Below are 15,557 nucleotides of genomic sequence, written 5' to 3' on the forward strand. Positions count from 1 at the left end.
AGGAAAGTATTTACATGGAAAAATATCATCCTAAAAAGTGTGGCTATTATATCAATTATAATTATTTAGTGTTGATAAAATTGGCCATATTTATTTTTTACCAAAACATTTAACCAAAACCAATGCACCATAACAAATACCACACTTTTTTTCTTTTATATAAACTTCAAAACCATTTTACTCACAGCAATGAAACTATTCTTTATTTTTTATTTCTTGACTTCATTTGTATATGTGGGTTATTTTAAGACGCTTGTCTGACGGAAATCAGCTATTTTGAAAGGTGCTTAAGCTTGTACAGTTTGGGCATGCAAATTTCATTGGGTCCTAGAGTTCAGAAACCAGAGTAAATTAAAGTAGACAAAGTAGGCTGTGAGCTTGAAGCATAACTAACTAAAATGCATGGGAAGCTGCCTTTCTGTCCTTTGTTTGAATCCAACACTTATTTTTGGAATCTCTATAATGTTTCTGCTTTAGTGCTTGATCCAGGGGGAGACCAAGACCCAGTCCCTGCTTCTACAGAGTTCATGGTACTGTGAACTTTGCTCATGCTGGGCCCTCTCACTGGGGTCCCCTCTGCCTTTCTGTGACTGGGAAACTCCAGTTGACCCTTCAGAGTTCGCCTCGTCTGAGGAGGAGCTTTCCCGGCCTCCCCCACCCTGTCCTCTGAGGTGATCACCACACCCTTTGGGAGGCCTTCAAGTACCTCCATGTTGCACGCAACCCCTCCCACTATAGTTTTATGTTGATTTTTCTGTCTTCCCCACAACAGAGAAACCATTCATCTGTTGAGTATTTGCTGGCTTATGGGCTCATTCTTTCTATTATCAAGATTAGAAAAATCACCTTCATGGACCAAATGAAGACAAATTCTCTCCCTTCTTTTCCTCTCCAGCGTTCCACTTCTAAGCCTGAGCGCGTTATGGTCTGCCTAAATGGTAATGTGCTTCTTGGCCAATACTGGGACCAATGAGTAAGATACCTCTCAGTACAAGAGCCTTTCCTGGGAAGTAGGTTGGGGATTCAGAAACCGTGTGAAGCCATTTTAGACGTTTGGTCCTTTCAGTGTCTCATACAAGTGTTTCTCTGTGTAACGGTAACAAAACACTCAGCATGTAGGGCTCTCCCAGTCCGGCATAGGATTTCAGATAGGGGAGCCCTAACGGAGGCAATACCCATCCCACTAGTGTTCTGGGACTGGCTTACTTGTGTGCTGCGGTGGTGACCCCGCAAGCTTGAGTAGGACCAGTGCTGGCTGGAGGCTCCAGACCCGTCGCTTCTGCCCGGGAGCAGCTTTGTCTACTTGCCTGTGAACTGTACAGGTAGTATCATTATCTATGCAGCTCGATGTGAACAGGATCGGGAAGCACTGGTTGGAGTAATGGTTTGTAAATCTGGATCAGGGTCCGAATCACTTTGGGAAACAGTTAAAAAAAAAGAAGAAGAAGAAGAAAAAGGCACCAGATTCCCAGGCTGTCCCCGGGTTCACAGAATCAAATTCTTTGACTCCTGGAGCCAGGAAATCGGCTCTTAAGAAACTTCTCAGATGACTCTCGCGTTGTATAGATTAAGGTTTGAAAACCTCTGGATTATAAGCATAATTGGGATGAGACATGCCTGTTTCAAATCATGGCTTCATCACTAATTATTGCGTAAATTATATAAAGGGAGCCTCTGTAAAATGTAGACAAAAACACTTACATCGTGTAGAGGGAGGAAGTACATAGCACCATGCCTGTCCAAAGGAACACTAAATAAATCATAGTTATTATTATTATTATTATTTACACTTATTGGCACTTTAATGACCAGAGATAATGCATCTCCCATGGCACCTCCCTTTTATCACTTAAGGTTAAGGCTACTGGACAATCATCCCTGGACCACATATATTTAGCAGTTGAGGGACCTCTAGAGGTGGATTTGCACTTACCGCTCCACCCTCCACCTCCAGGGCACAGAGTTCCAAGGTTATAGCACAGCCAGTGATGACAGAGGAGAGAATCTCGGCTGACCAGCTCATCCATGAGCGGACTCCAGCTTTACCACCTGAGCCAACCTCACTGTGGCTAATTTTGAAAAGGGAAAATAGCACTCAATATATTCCGCAGGTGAGGAAACAATAAAAACTTCTATTTCCTTTGCTAACATAGACATTTGTATGTTTTAAGTATAAATTCTTTTTTAAACGTTTTGCTTTGCATTAAATTCTGCCTTTGACCAAAACTTCTTGGAGTACTAATAAAACCTTGAGCTTCGGCTAGACAAGTAAAATCCTCCTTGGTCAAAATTAAGAACAGTGCCATCTTCTATAAGGTTTTAGAAAAAAAAATGCAACTACAGAAAATGATTAAAAGGCAGACCACTTTTAAAGATAAAAGTTTATAATTAGCAAGGAAGTTCTGTAATTTAAAATGGAAAGTTTGTGAAGCTATAGGAAAACAGGGTAAACTTCAGCTACAAAATAACAGGTTTCATATGTTAAAAATATCAATCATTGAACCCAAAGTGAACCAATTATAACACGCTTCCTCTAATGTATGGGTCTGAAATTCAGAGGCAAGCCCACTGACTTATAGGAAATAAGTCATGCCCTTAATACTAATGACCAAATTTTTGCCATATATTGCTATCTAAATGTATAATTCCAAATTTCTGTTCCATTCAAGTTATTGGGTTCCATATTGTTATTTTAATAGGGTAGGAGCACTTACATAGCATACTGCTTTGAAGTTTGTCATCAGTGTAATAAACATGTATCACTTATATAATTGTTATTACCCAGACAAATATGTTTTTCATAGTTATCTGGGATCCATTTGGAATAGCATAACTCCTGTTTTAACTTAGAGTTAGCTTTATTTCAATATTATTTCACTTCTGTATATCAAAAGCATACCTTTCAGCTTGACAGGTAATAAACTGGTATTGTCAAAGAACTGTCAATCATTTCAGAATATATCCTTCTAATCAACTGGTGTGAACTTGATACACGGTAGATAGCCTATCAAGTGTCTGTTTGGATTCTTTCCTTTGGAGTGTGTTAACTGAACCTGTGGCATGAGGAAACTCTATCTCAAGCTAAAGTAATGGAATTTTTGTACCTAAAATATAAAGAATTTGGGGGGGGAGTGCTAAGGGAGTGTAGGTGATGAAATACTTCACTGTGCAGTGCCAATTCCTTTTGTCTCCCAAGAGTTAGTTTAAAATTGGGATCCCTGAGTTCCAAAACCCACTGCACTCCAGGAAATAATTTAAAATATGCAGTGGTGTGAGTATCATTTTATTCATAGCGCATGACAAAGAAAAATAAATTTGAGTACCAGGGGTCTCCTTTTAGAAAACCAGTTGATTTTTACCAGCATGATGATATCTCTGTTCACACTCATGATGAACACTGGCCTCCTTCAGGACCTGGAGGGAGTTTGGGATACCTCCCCAGCTCTTCCAGCATGCCCCACACGAGGTTTCAGTTATTAACTGAAATTTTCCCAGCGGTCCACTAAGTAAAATGTAGAATTTATGTCCCATAACTATTCATGCTCCAAAACTAAGACTTCAGTCAGATCTCTCTCACATATAAAGAAAAGAGGAGCCTAGAGCTTTCCAGGAACACGTCAGGTCAAAGAGAGCCTGTGATTGCTTCGACTGGTTGTCCATTCATGTGCTAGCTGCCTTTTCTGCACTTTTACTACGCTGCATTTGAATATAAGTTTTGTTGTCACGTTTGCATTTGTGAGGTTTTATTCTGCACCCGGTTTATCCAAAGCTCTTGAGTACAGAAACTGGGTTCTGTATTCCTGCAACATTGCATTAGAAATATAGTTTTAAAAACATTTATTAACCAAATTATGTGAATTGATCACAACTTGCCTGGATTACTTAGAGATTTGCTTTCATTTCCCCCCTTACATATGTATGCATAAGCACATTGCAGTTATACAAAGCCTCTAACCCTGATCAGCCACACAGTAAGAAGAGAGTTACTTATAAATCCTGGGAAACTCTTGGCTCAGAAAAACCTGTACAGTTAAATGAACATAGAGTAGAAGGGTTAGAACACTTTTATTTGAAGTGAATACAAAGAGATCATGTGTGTGTGTGTATTTGCTTGGGGGGGCTCTTACACGGCTCTTGATGGAGTACAGTATCTTCATAAAGGCATTTTCATCCAACCTGAGGCTCCATTTCCAAAATTCTGTCACCTGAGTCGTATTCTTGCCAAAGGCACAAAAATGGGGGGTCAGCGTTGGGTGAATATTTCCTTTGCTTACAAACCTCCAGGTTGGTGCTTCTCCTTGTATTAGCATTTCCATTGGAGATTACTGAAGCTGATTACATCATATTCTGGAATAAAAGCTTTTACATTTTTAGGCTACCATTTTGACTGCACATTATTTCAGTCAAATCAAGGTCAGTCTAGAGAAAAGGAAAGTAACATCAGCATGGAGGAAGCATCAACTCTACAGAAGAAATACAAATCAGCATGTGGTCCATTTTAACGAAATGATCATCATGAAAGATTACAGACTCAATGAAAAAAAAGAGAACCACAGAAACCTTTGCCTGTATGTGAAGAAACTTAAGTATAACCGTCGTTTACAGTTAAAATCTATTCCTAGGTACGCCACCTGTCTTCTTGACACACTTTAAAAAAGTATATACATTTTCTCAAATGTTGTTCTTTACTGAATGAATAATTTTTAGAAAAAATTATGTAGCCTTATGTTTAGAAGTGAAATATTCCTTAAAGATCATAAGCGACTTCTACCATAATGTATACAAAAACTGCCCTCTCCGCAACTCCTCCCTCCCCCTGCCAATTAAATTGACACCTCATCTGAAACTCACTAGAAATATTCCTACTTAACACTGTGGGTAATCGATCCAGGGGGTTTGGAAATTGCTGGTATTAACGGAAGAGAGGAAAGTAGGGCTGCGGTCTGCTGAGCATGCCTGAGTTGGTGGCAATATATGCCTTATCACTATCAATACCTTCAGATTCTTTCTTTAAAGTTGCACGGAGTTCATTCAAAACTGCTGTTGATGTAATGTGTGTGTATGTATCCCTTATTTGAGGTTACATACTTGAGGTGAGGTAGTGATACAAATGCTTTGCTGAAAAGACGTGGACCTTTCAGCACCGTAGCTCTGGAAAGTGGGGGTGGTTGTAGCGCCGCCGTCAGTCTTCAGTAAAAATTTCTGCATCCCACTCCCTCTTCCATCCTCAAGCATTGGGTAGTAATACCTATAGCAGACCAAAAGATTTGTCTAATGAGTTATGAAAGTTGTTTCTTTTGAGAACTGGGCTCTGCTCACAGTAGAATAATTAAGTAATCACTGTTATCGTGTGAATTCAGCCTAAAATTGCAATGTTTGGGTCCATATGGGAACAATTTGGCATGAGAGATAATTACTGAAAGTATAAATGTTGTTTAATTCCTTGGCAAGTGGTAACGACATCAGAGACACTTACCCATCATCACTCTAATTACCCGATAGTGTTTATTAAGCACCCATAGACCACTAGCTCTATGTTGTGGATTGTACCATCAACTGACGTGGGCAGAGACCTTGCCCTTTGGGCACCTACAAGAGAGAACAGATAGCAAGTCATCAGATGCACAAACTGAACATTGCTCAGTCCTACTGGGTTTCAAACATCATGACTTTGCTGGCTGGGCAAACTCTTATAGACAATGTGAGCTCTAGGAGAAGAGGTGGAGCATTATGATTTCCACAGGGAATTAAAGGTCTTAAAGCCTCAGCCAGGTGTTATCCTATATGTCTGTGAATGCAAAAATTCATTTAGGAATTTTTTATTTAGGAATCAAAAGGAAATACTGTCAAGCATGTGAATGGGTTGTCCCATCCTTCCACCAGCCAATTGCAGATTCCTAGAAGAGAGTTCAGGAATATCAGATTTGGCTAGGATCTTTCAGGCCACTTCAAAAACTTTTCAATTACATGGAAGTCTTTGTCAGCTGAGATGATCACTGGCAGCATTAAAAACAAGCTGTGAGAAAGTTAAATTTTAATATACCTCTAAGTGATACATTAGATTGGATGTACTTGGAAACATGAGTATTCGAAAAGCCAGAAAGGACTCTAATGTTTATTGGCTGTTTTGCATTTGTAAGCAGTAAGCCAAAGCCCATTTATGGTGTATTAGGGCTCCTCACAGTCATTTGTTCTTCTCTGTTCTTTATTTTGGCAAAGTCATCCAAGTACAAATTCTATTTTAATGTATTATTCCTAATTTATATGATGTATTGTGCTTTTCATGGAATGACACTCTATTGCTGTTTTAACTTGGAGGAAACTGAAAAATCTTTCTTCATGGAAAAGATTATGATGAATCAGATATCAGTCTTAAAAGCTCATATAGTTTTGGATGCAAAACTTCAGACTTAAGTGAAGTTGTACAGTGGGAGGAGAAGATGAAAGGGACTTCAGTCTTTGAACATTTGTGTCCCCTCCTTACAACTGCAGAATCGGGTACCCAAATGATCCATTCACTGAATAATCCATCTTGAAAATGAACTCCTGGAAGACATTATCTTCTCTATGTTCTGGAAAGAATCCACAAAATGCTCCCTACAGAAGAATTCTCACTGTAAAAGTTGATGAGGAATAATCTACTTCAGGTGGGTGTTCTCTTAGTGAAAGTTCTGCACCTAACTATGAGAAATCTATTACATGCACCAGGTTTTTTTCTTTTACTGAAGAACTTATTCACATTTTTTGCTAATACTCATAATATATATGTCCTGGTTATCATCACTCAATTAAATAACCCCTTCCTGAATATTTTTGTCTGATTAAAAAATTTGTAAATAGATTAAAATATTTTGAAAGTTTTGGTGAGTTAAGACCCTGCGCATGTGAACACTATGTATACTGAAAATATAGTGTACTTCTATATAGAATCTAAAGCCTGGTAGAAGCATGTAAAATCTTAAAATGGGACCAGAGTCTTGTATTCATGTAGTCTAACCTCCTTTCAAATTCAGAGTGTCTATTTATACCTACAATGTGTAGCACACCTGTATTAGTCAAGGTTCTCCAGAGAAACAGAATGAATAGGGTGTGTATGTATATGAAAAGAGATTTATTGTAAAGAATTGCTCATGTGATTATGGAGACTGGCAAATCCAAGATTGGCAGGGTGGCCCAGCAGGCTGGAGACCCAGGAAGAGCTTATGTTGCAGTGCAAGTCTGAAGGCTGTTGACTGACAGAATTCCCTGCTGCTTGGGAGAGCTCAGTCTATTGTTCTATTCAGCCTTCAACTGGTTGGATGAGGCCCACCCACATTATGGAGGGCAATCTGCTTGACTCAAAGTCCACCAATTTGGATTTTAATATCATCAAAAAACACCCTCACAGAAATGTTCAGAATAATGTTTGACCATATCTGGGCACAATGTCCCAGCCAAGTTGACATATAAAATTAACCATCACAGCACACAACAACAGCATTTGAGAGAGGTGTTGCTTTCCCTTTTATGCCCTCTTTGAACAACAAAATTTTGCTTGTAATAAGGAAGTAATACACACACACATACACACACGCATGAGGAGTTCATGGTTAGATTTAATGAAAGCAAAGAGAGGTTACTAGAGGACGAGTGAATCTATACTGTGCAATGACAACCCTACACATTTTACCACATGAGTAAATCAAGCTCCAGTATATGTAAAAATTTTCATAATATTTAAAGTGGAGAAGGGATCTGATTTAAAATTCTTGTTCCTCATCACTAAGAGTCTTGTGACTTTTCCATGTGAATGGGATCCAGAAGCATCTAGGTTTTCCTCACCTTTTGTTTGTTCCATGAGATTCTTGTCCCAAGCTAGAGAACATACTTCTTTATTTCAGGAAAGTAGCTGTGTCAACTTCTGAACTTGTTCATATCCCTTTTATTCTTCTCTCCTGCTTCCGCAAAACATGCAGATATTCAGAGCTTCTCACACTCCAAACCCTGCAAACATTCAGAGAGAAAGCTTGGCTTTTCTCTCTTTTCCCGCAGCATTCCATCCCTCTAATTTTCTAGAATACAATGCAAGCCTTTTAAAAACATTAATCACACTTTTCCTATATTGCCATTAACCAAGTGATTCTAGAAACTGAGCCAGCAAGCAAGAGTGTTTCTCACTTTCCTTCCACTTCTCCAGATTTCATATCTCTATGTAAGCCCAGGGACTTGCTGCACAAAAACAGAACTCTGCTTAAAGATGAAGGAGGGGAGAGAATGAGTAGGTGAAAGCAAAATTCTCTTTAACAGAGGTATTGGGAGTGGAGAAGGGGAGAGGTTGTGTAGCAAGGAGGAAAAAACTGGGAAATCACACAGTAATATATTCATTCCAAGTACATTTCTAATTAACCATTTCTTTGCCAGTATCATTGATGACATGTACCATCCTCAACAGATGTCACCCAGTCTCTAAGAGGATGGGAAGCATGGCAATGTCTGAGGCAGCATATGCCAATTTTGGACAGCTCTGACTTTGAGGAATTTCTTCCTATTATGTCAACATTTTCTTCTTGGAAACTTCGCTTGTTCACCTACATCTTCCTTCAGGAGCAATGAGTCTTTATTATCCATCCTAGAAATACATACCACATAGCTCCTAAATCTCATTGTTCTTGGTTTAAAGCTCCAGTTCCCTCAATCAATCTTTACTGACGTGATTTTTCAGACTCCTCTCTCTGTTAGTTGCCCTTCTGGATGCTTCCTAGATTTTCAATGTTAAGATGGCTCAAAACTGAACTGAGTATTCCAGCCAGACTGTCTGGCTAGTACCTAGTAAAGTGGAATTACTACCATTTTGTCCTGTGACTCATGCTTATTAGCATGAAAATTGTATTTTCATTAGCTTTTCTAAGTGTCGCATTACATGATTTGTCCATGTTGAGACTATAGCAGCTCAAATCTCGTGGTCTTTTTCATTACAATTATTGCCAAACAAGGACTTCTCCATCCTTACTTTTCCATCTTTATTGTTCAGTTTCATCTGGCCGAGCTATTGTTCTGGCTTTTCAAAATCTAGCTGTCTGAGGACTTCCTAGGTGGCACAGTGGTAAAGAATCCACCTGCCAATGCAGGGGACATGGGTTCAAGCCCTGCCCTGGGAAGATTCCACATGCTGCAGAGCAACTAAGCCCGTGCGCCACAACTATTGAGCCTGTGCTCCAGAGCCCATGAGCCACAACTACTGAGCCCATGTGCTGCAACTATTGAAGCCCATGCGCCTGGGGCCCGTGCTCCACAACAAGAGAAGCCACTACAATGAGGAGCCTGTGCACCACAATGAAGAGTAGCCCTCGCTCACAGCAACTAGAGAAAGCCTGTCTGCAGCAATGAAAACCCAACACAGCCAATAAATAAATAAATAAATAAATAAATTTATAAAAAAAAGAAAAAAAATCTAGCTGTCTGAGAATTATGTAAAATATCAAGGACCCAGAAATATTGAAGTTCTAATACAAAATAACTGCTGGTGAGTGAAAGCAATGAAACCAAATAAGCATATATTTAAATAAAAATAACTACTGTTACAGTCATACAAAATTGAATGCAAAAATAAAATAAATCTTTTGAAAGGAAATAAAAATTATTTTAAAAGTTATAAAAAGAAAAGCTAATAATTCAGTAGCAGTGATTGAGATATAAATCCCAGATTGTATCAATAAAGGCCAGCAGTGTATAGGGAAAGGGCTAGGGAGAGTAAAAACATGCCAAATTCCTACTATCACTTAATGAGAATCAAAGGTTTTGTTTCATTCATGACTTTGATATTTTGTGAAATATATGTTCACATGATTTGAAAAACTTAGCAGCAATCACAAGTAAAATAAAAAAAAATAGAATGTCTATGTTCCAAATCACTATGGAAGATAAAAGGAATCAATATACCAATCATAGAGCAAAACACAGGCACACAGAAAATAAAGAGCAAAACATTACCCTAAAACAAAAGGAATAAACAAAACACTAGAGGTAAGGTCAAATATCAGATACAACAATTGAAGTAAATTTTGTAAATGTTCCAATGAAAAAGCATGCACTCCTTAGGATAAACTTTAAAAAAAAGATAGGAAGAGCTTTAAAAAAAAGACATATAAAAGAATAGGTAGATTTAAAACAAAATGACACAGAAGTTTAATAAAAAAAAAAACATCACAGCAATAGAGCAGAAAATGGTTACTAGCTTTGATAAAGGCCACATAATAACTGTCAAGGAAAGTAATAAATGTCCATTAGAAAAATGTATAAAAGACAAGAACAGAATTCACCGAAGAAACACAAATAGTAATATTTACATGGAAAAACATTTACTGTCACTGTAGTCAATGCAATTCAAAGCAAATAAAAAGAAAACTTGAGATTTGTTTGTTTGCTTGCTTGTTTTTGCCTACCAAATCAACAAAGAATTTGAAAAGGAAAGATCATTTTGAATGAGGGTAAGATGGGATTTTTCTCAAACCACTAATAGTGGTAATGTAAACTGGTACAAGCTTTCTGAGTATCAAGTGTTATGTATCAAGAATCTTTAAAACATCTTTTTACTCAATAATTCCACTTCTGGAAATGTACTCTAAGGAAATAAAAATGCAGATAAATTTCTTCACAATAAATCGCAAAATTTTTATTAAAAAATAGTTTAAAATTTCAGAATTACAGAGTAATACTTAAATAAATTGTAATGTGTGACCATCTCACTGTGTTTGTAGAATTTCTAATGACATGGAATCAAAAATTATAATCAAATGCCACATAAATAAAACGTAAGATTTCAATCCTGTAAATTGTGTGTGTGTATTTCCTCAATTCTAAGGTACATTTTTCATATTTTAGTGTTTATTATTAGGATGAATAATAAATTAATATGTAATTTAATTCCTTTCTCAAGCCCAAAGCTGTCTTTAAATTGATACATTATCTCACAATGAATTGCATCTTGAAGTCAAGGATATACTGTGTATCCACATGCTTTAAAAATTGCTTATATAATTAGAAAAGAAATTTTTTTTTTAATAGAAAAAAGTCCCCTGTGGCTTACCTTTAAAGGTTGCTTCTTACCTTGGTATTTAAAGAGACTATCTTATCAGAGTTCCTCTCTGCCATGTTGATGGTATGTGTCTATTACCTGCTTGTCTATTTACCTTACTAAAAAGAGAATGAAACCCACTTGGAGTGGATTTTCATTATGCGTAAACCCTGGATCGTACTGATCAGATCAGCATTTTGTTTAGGGCAACAGACTACCTGTTTAATAGTCCTTTCTGGAATTTTGTAAGATAACAATAGTATATCTACTTATTTATTGTTTCTAGAATCTGCTCCTAACCCCATGTTGTCCACCTTCTGAAAATCCAGAGACTTTGTTATTTCATTCTCCTGACATATCTCAGAGTCTCTTTGATTCAATGATGACCCCAAGTAACCTCACAATCATGCCTACAATTTCCCTTAGAATCCTGGGGTGCAAGTCCTCTGGAGATGGAATGTAGGATTCATTTAAGCAGCCCATTCCTTCTGGAAATTTGTGTACCCTCTGAACCCATGCTGGACTTCTTAAGTTTTGAAGATAATTTTCCTTGATTGAAACACATCTCTCATCTACTAGCATTATACCGTCATCTCCAGTATTATACATTTTACTTTCTTGTTCACATCTGTGATCTGAACAGAGTTGAAATGATAGGTTTTATTGCCTTTGTCACTTTTGTAAGCTTTGGCTTATCAGCACATTAACGATTCTGACAATTTTCTTATACATTTCACAATTTGTGTCCTTGGTTATATGACCTTCCTTGCATTTATATATGTATCCTTTCAAAATCTAAACTCATCAGAGAGTTTCTGGGCAGTCTTACTGATGTCTTCATCTCTACATTTATTCATCATAATATGGTCAGAATTTCATTTTTAGCACCCCCATCTTTCCTATGCCATGTTCTCTTTCCAAGTATCTCTTTATAAAACTATATTTGAACTTTCTCTGAATTGCTTTCCAAACTTTTTTTTATTCCTAAAGCATTGGGTACACGCCTGACTTTGATCAAAAATCTACATCTTAGATATTAGCCATTCCAAGATGGCATGATCACTTTCTCCTGCAGTCCCTACTGCTTTTATGGTTCCAGAAAAAGAAAGATTTAAACAAATAGTAGACTTTGTCAAGATAATTAGGCTCAGTAATTGATATCAGTGAGTAGGTTTGTAGTAGGGGTTTGCTCGGTCCTGATTGCTCAATTTTATTCTGTAACACAAAGTGAGAGCTGTCAATTTTGGGTTTTGCCCTTAGGGAAATGCAACATGACTGGTCCCGCAACTACAGCTATGGCTTCATTTGAAAAGCTTTAAAGTCTACATTGTATAAGAGCATACACAGTACACACACAGCACATTGAAATCAAGACTCCAAAGTACCTCAACATGCTTCTCCAGGGCCTTGTAATTCATGACCACAACGAGCAGAACAGCAGTGTTCCTTGTTTATTCCATCTGAGTAACCCAATAGTAGTAAAATTAAAACTTCATAAACAAGAAGACATTGAACTCTTTAACAAATTCAACTATGTTGTGAAAAAGCCCAAATGGGTTTTTCAATGCAGACATTTTGTCGAGACGCTTAATTTGTTTGTCAGACCCGAAATGTGGGAGTTTCAACAATTGTTATTTCTTTTCCATGTGGGACATAACAATATAACAACTTATATTGTTAACATTTTGTCCTAGGCTTCTCTGTTCGGTTTTGGTTGAATTCTCAGTCAAAATGATGCTGTGTGTGATAGCTAAGGAGCATAAGTCAGGATATTTAACATCTGTTAGATGGGTGTTTGCCTCAGAAAATCTATTAGGGTGAAGGAAGAAAATATTAGAACTTTATATTTATTTTTTCTCTTCAATTTTTATTTTTGTGGATATTTTATACTATATAATATAGTAATAAAAACCTTTATGAAATATATTAATAGATACATGTAAATATATCAGAGGGGTTAAAATTTATTGATGGCAGTGCATGATCAAAAAGTTGGGAACTATGGTGTTTTACATAAAAGTGGTCCCCAACATTTTTATTGTATTATGTATGTTATATATATATGTAAAACATACATGCATATAATACACATTTGTATAGCACATATTCTCCCAGAGATTGGAACTTACATTTTTCTATATTGAAAAATGGAGTCTCTTAGTATTTACTGAGAACACAAGAGAAATACATATGCTAGAGTATGGAAAAATAAGTTAAAAAGTAGGCCCAGTGAGGTTTGGTAAACGTTAGAATAGGCTATAGAAGGAGAGCCTTCTAGCTCTCCCTCAATATTTATTCTTTCTTCTTCCTTAGTAGCGGGACCTGTGGCTTTTAAACTGTGCACGTCCCTGTTTCCCTTACTACCGGTGCTCTGTGTAACTAAGTTATAGCTCACGGGACGTAGTCAGATGTGCTTTGGCTTATCAGTGCGTGAACCGTTCCGAAAACTTCTGAGATGTGTCCTTACAAAGAAGAGATGCCATTCTCCCCTTCCTGCTGGCAGGAATAAGGATGTGGTGGCTAAAGATCAAACATCCATCTTGAACCATGAAGAAGAAGCCACACACAGAGGAGGATGGAGCCAAAGATAGAAGGATCAAGGACTCGCCATGCCAACTCTGGAATGCTGACCTGCAGATTGCCATTATAGAGGGAGAAATTAACGTGTATCTTGTTTAAAGCACTGTTGTTTGCGGTTTTCAATTATCTACCACTGAATCTAATCTAGTGCAATAATTGAGTCTGTGAAATATTTCCTTGAAGTACAGTATATTGAAGATTGCATACACTATGGTTTAGTTATACACACTTATTATTTCACCTTCACGGAATAGTAATGAGTATATGCAGAGGAAAAGATACAATTTCTTATAGTTAAAATAGGAGATAGGAATCCAAACAATAAAAAGTAAGAGAGGTACAATAAAAGAACTGGAGTTGAGAATAGAAAGAAAACAATATTAGGAGGAAAGAACATTTGATCTTGGCCTGAAGCAACAAGAAGTGGCCGGGACTGGGGGCGGGGGTGGTCACGTAGGCACAAAACATGTTGAGAAAGCATGAAATGTTCATAAGGAAGGGTAACGAGATGGGAGAGAAAATTGTCCCAAGACTGGCCTGAAATAAAATGGTTTTTGTGTGTGAGAGGGTTCACAACCAACTTTCTTCTGGAAAGAAAATTAGCATTCCTGATAAATGCTTAAGCAATTTTCTGATAAACTTTCATGCAATTAAGAGTTCTTCTGGGAAATCAGCTCCTTATCCTCTGAGCTGATATTCTTTAATCAGATGATTTTTTCCTGAACTCTGCCTAAAATTTTTATCTAAACAGTCTCTGTTCCTAAAACACATCCCTACCAAGAGTGAATCTTTGAATTACCTCTTTGGACTTCTTGCCTGGTGGCAAGAAAAAAAGAAAAATTTAGGCATAAGATTTTTCTAGCATAATCAAAGTGTGCATGTGAGGGCCTAGTAGTTGGTAAACCAGGTTAAGTAATATTTGAAACAATGAATACTGGGGCTAAGGAGTTAAATCTCTTTGGTGGAGAGTGGGGAGCCATTTAAAGTTGCCAGAAACACAGTAGATGTTCAAATGAACAGTTGTTGAACTGCATTGAGGAGTTGGCCACGATCCTGGTAGTGCCATAGGACCCCTTGGCTGGTGATCACGTCTGGGCAATATGGCAGCTTTCTACAATTGACTGAAGTTGGGATGAAAAGATCACCAGTGACCTCCCTGTACCACCTTGTGACTTGTGCAGCACCAGTCTCAGCCTTGACGCTTCTTGACCTACGCAGTTCATTCATAGGGGTGTCTCCCCTCTCCTTATGAAAAGTCTCCCCTCTTGGGCTGTCATGACATTGTACTGTCTTGATTTTGTTTTCCTCTCTACTTTCCTGACTTCTTTATCACCAGACCTTCGACTCCTCAGGGGATTTCTTCCTTCTTCCAGCCTCTGGATGGATGCAGCATTCCCGATGTGCTGTCCTATGCCTTCCTCTTTCCGCACATGCTTCCTCTTGGGGTTTTCATACCTAATGGTACATGAGGACCACCTGCAGTGTGGTAAATATCTTTCGCCATACGCAATGTAAGAGCTATTCCTATTAGCACTATCTTGAAAACAGTAGGATAGATTGCCATAGATTTGGTCTGTGCTGAGATTTACTCGGATGCATGGGAGGTGGACCAAATGAGATCTCAATAATTTATCCCTAAATGAGGATCCTATGCTTAGGTCTTTGTGTTTTAACCTCAGAAAATCTTTGTCTGGCTTTAGCAGTAAAGAACTACCTTAGGGAATACTTTCCAAATTAGCATTAACAATATAGCTAATGACACATTTAAAATAAGTACAACTGAAAGTCTCATTTTCTAAGTCTGTGAAGTAGAATGAAAATATATAGTATCATTTTATCAAGTTATTTTTCTTTCCCGTATCTACTCCATCTCTATGCCTTGTTTATGCTTCTAGTGTTGCAGTCGTCACAGGGAATTACAATT

At 37.6% G+C, this 15,557-nt stretch overlaps 1 protein-coding gene across 1 annotated transcript in view; it reads left to right on the plus strand.

Annotated features, from left to right (window-relative positions):
• Window positions 1-6,567, plus strand: part of FTCDNL1 (formiminotransferase cyclodeaminase N-terminal like) — a 170,166-nt gene extending 163,599 nt beyond the window's left edge. The window contains exon 7 of the mRNA XM_057747192.1: window positions 6,493-6,567. Coding sequence (XP_057603175.1) covers window positions 6,493-6,536 — 44 coding nt within the window. The 3' untranslated portion in view covers window positions 6,537-6,567. The remainder of the gene's footprint in view (window positions 1-6,492) is intronic.
• The last annotated feature ends 8,990 nt before the right edge of the window (window positions 6,568-15,557 follow it).

The sequence above is a fragment of the Hippopotamus amphibius genome, chromosome 8, assembly GCF_030028045.1.
Source record: "Hippopotamus amphibius kiboko isolate mHipAmp2 chromosome 8, mHipAmp2.hap2, whole genome shotgun sequence".
NCBI lineage: Eukaryota > Metazoa > Chordata > Mammalia > Artiodactyla > Hippopotamidae > Hippopotamus > Hippopotamus amphibius.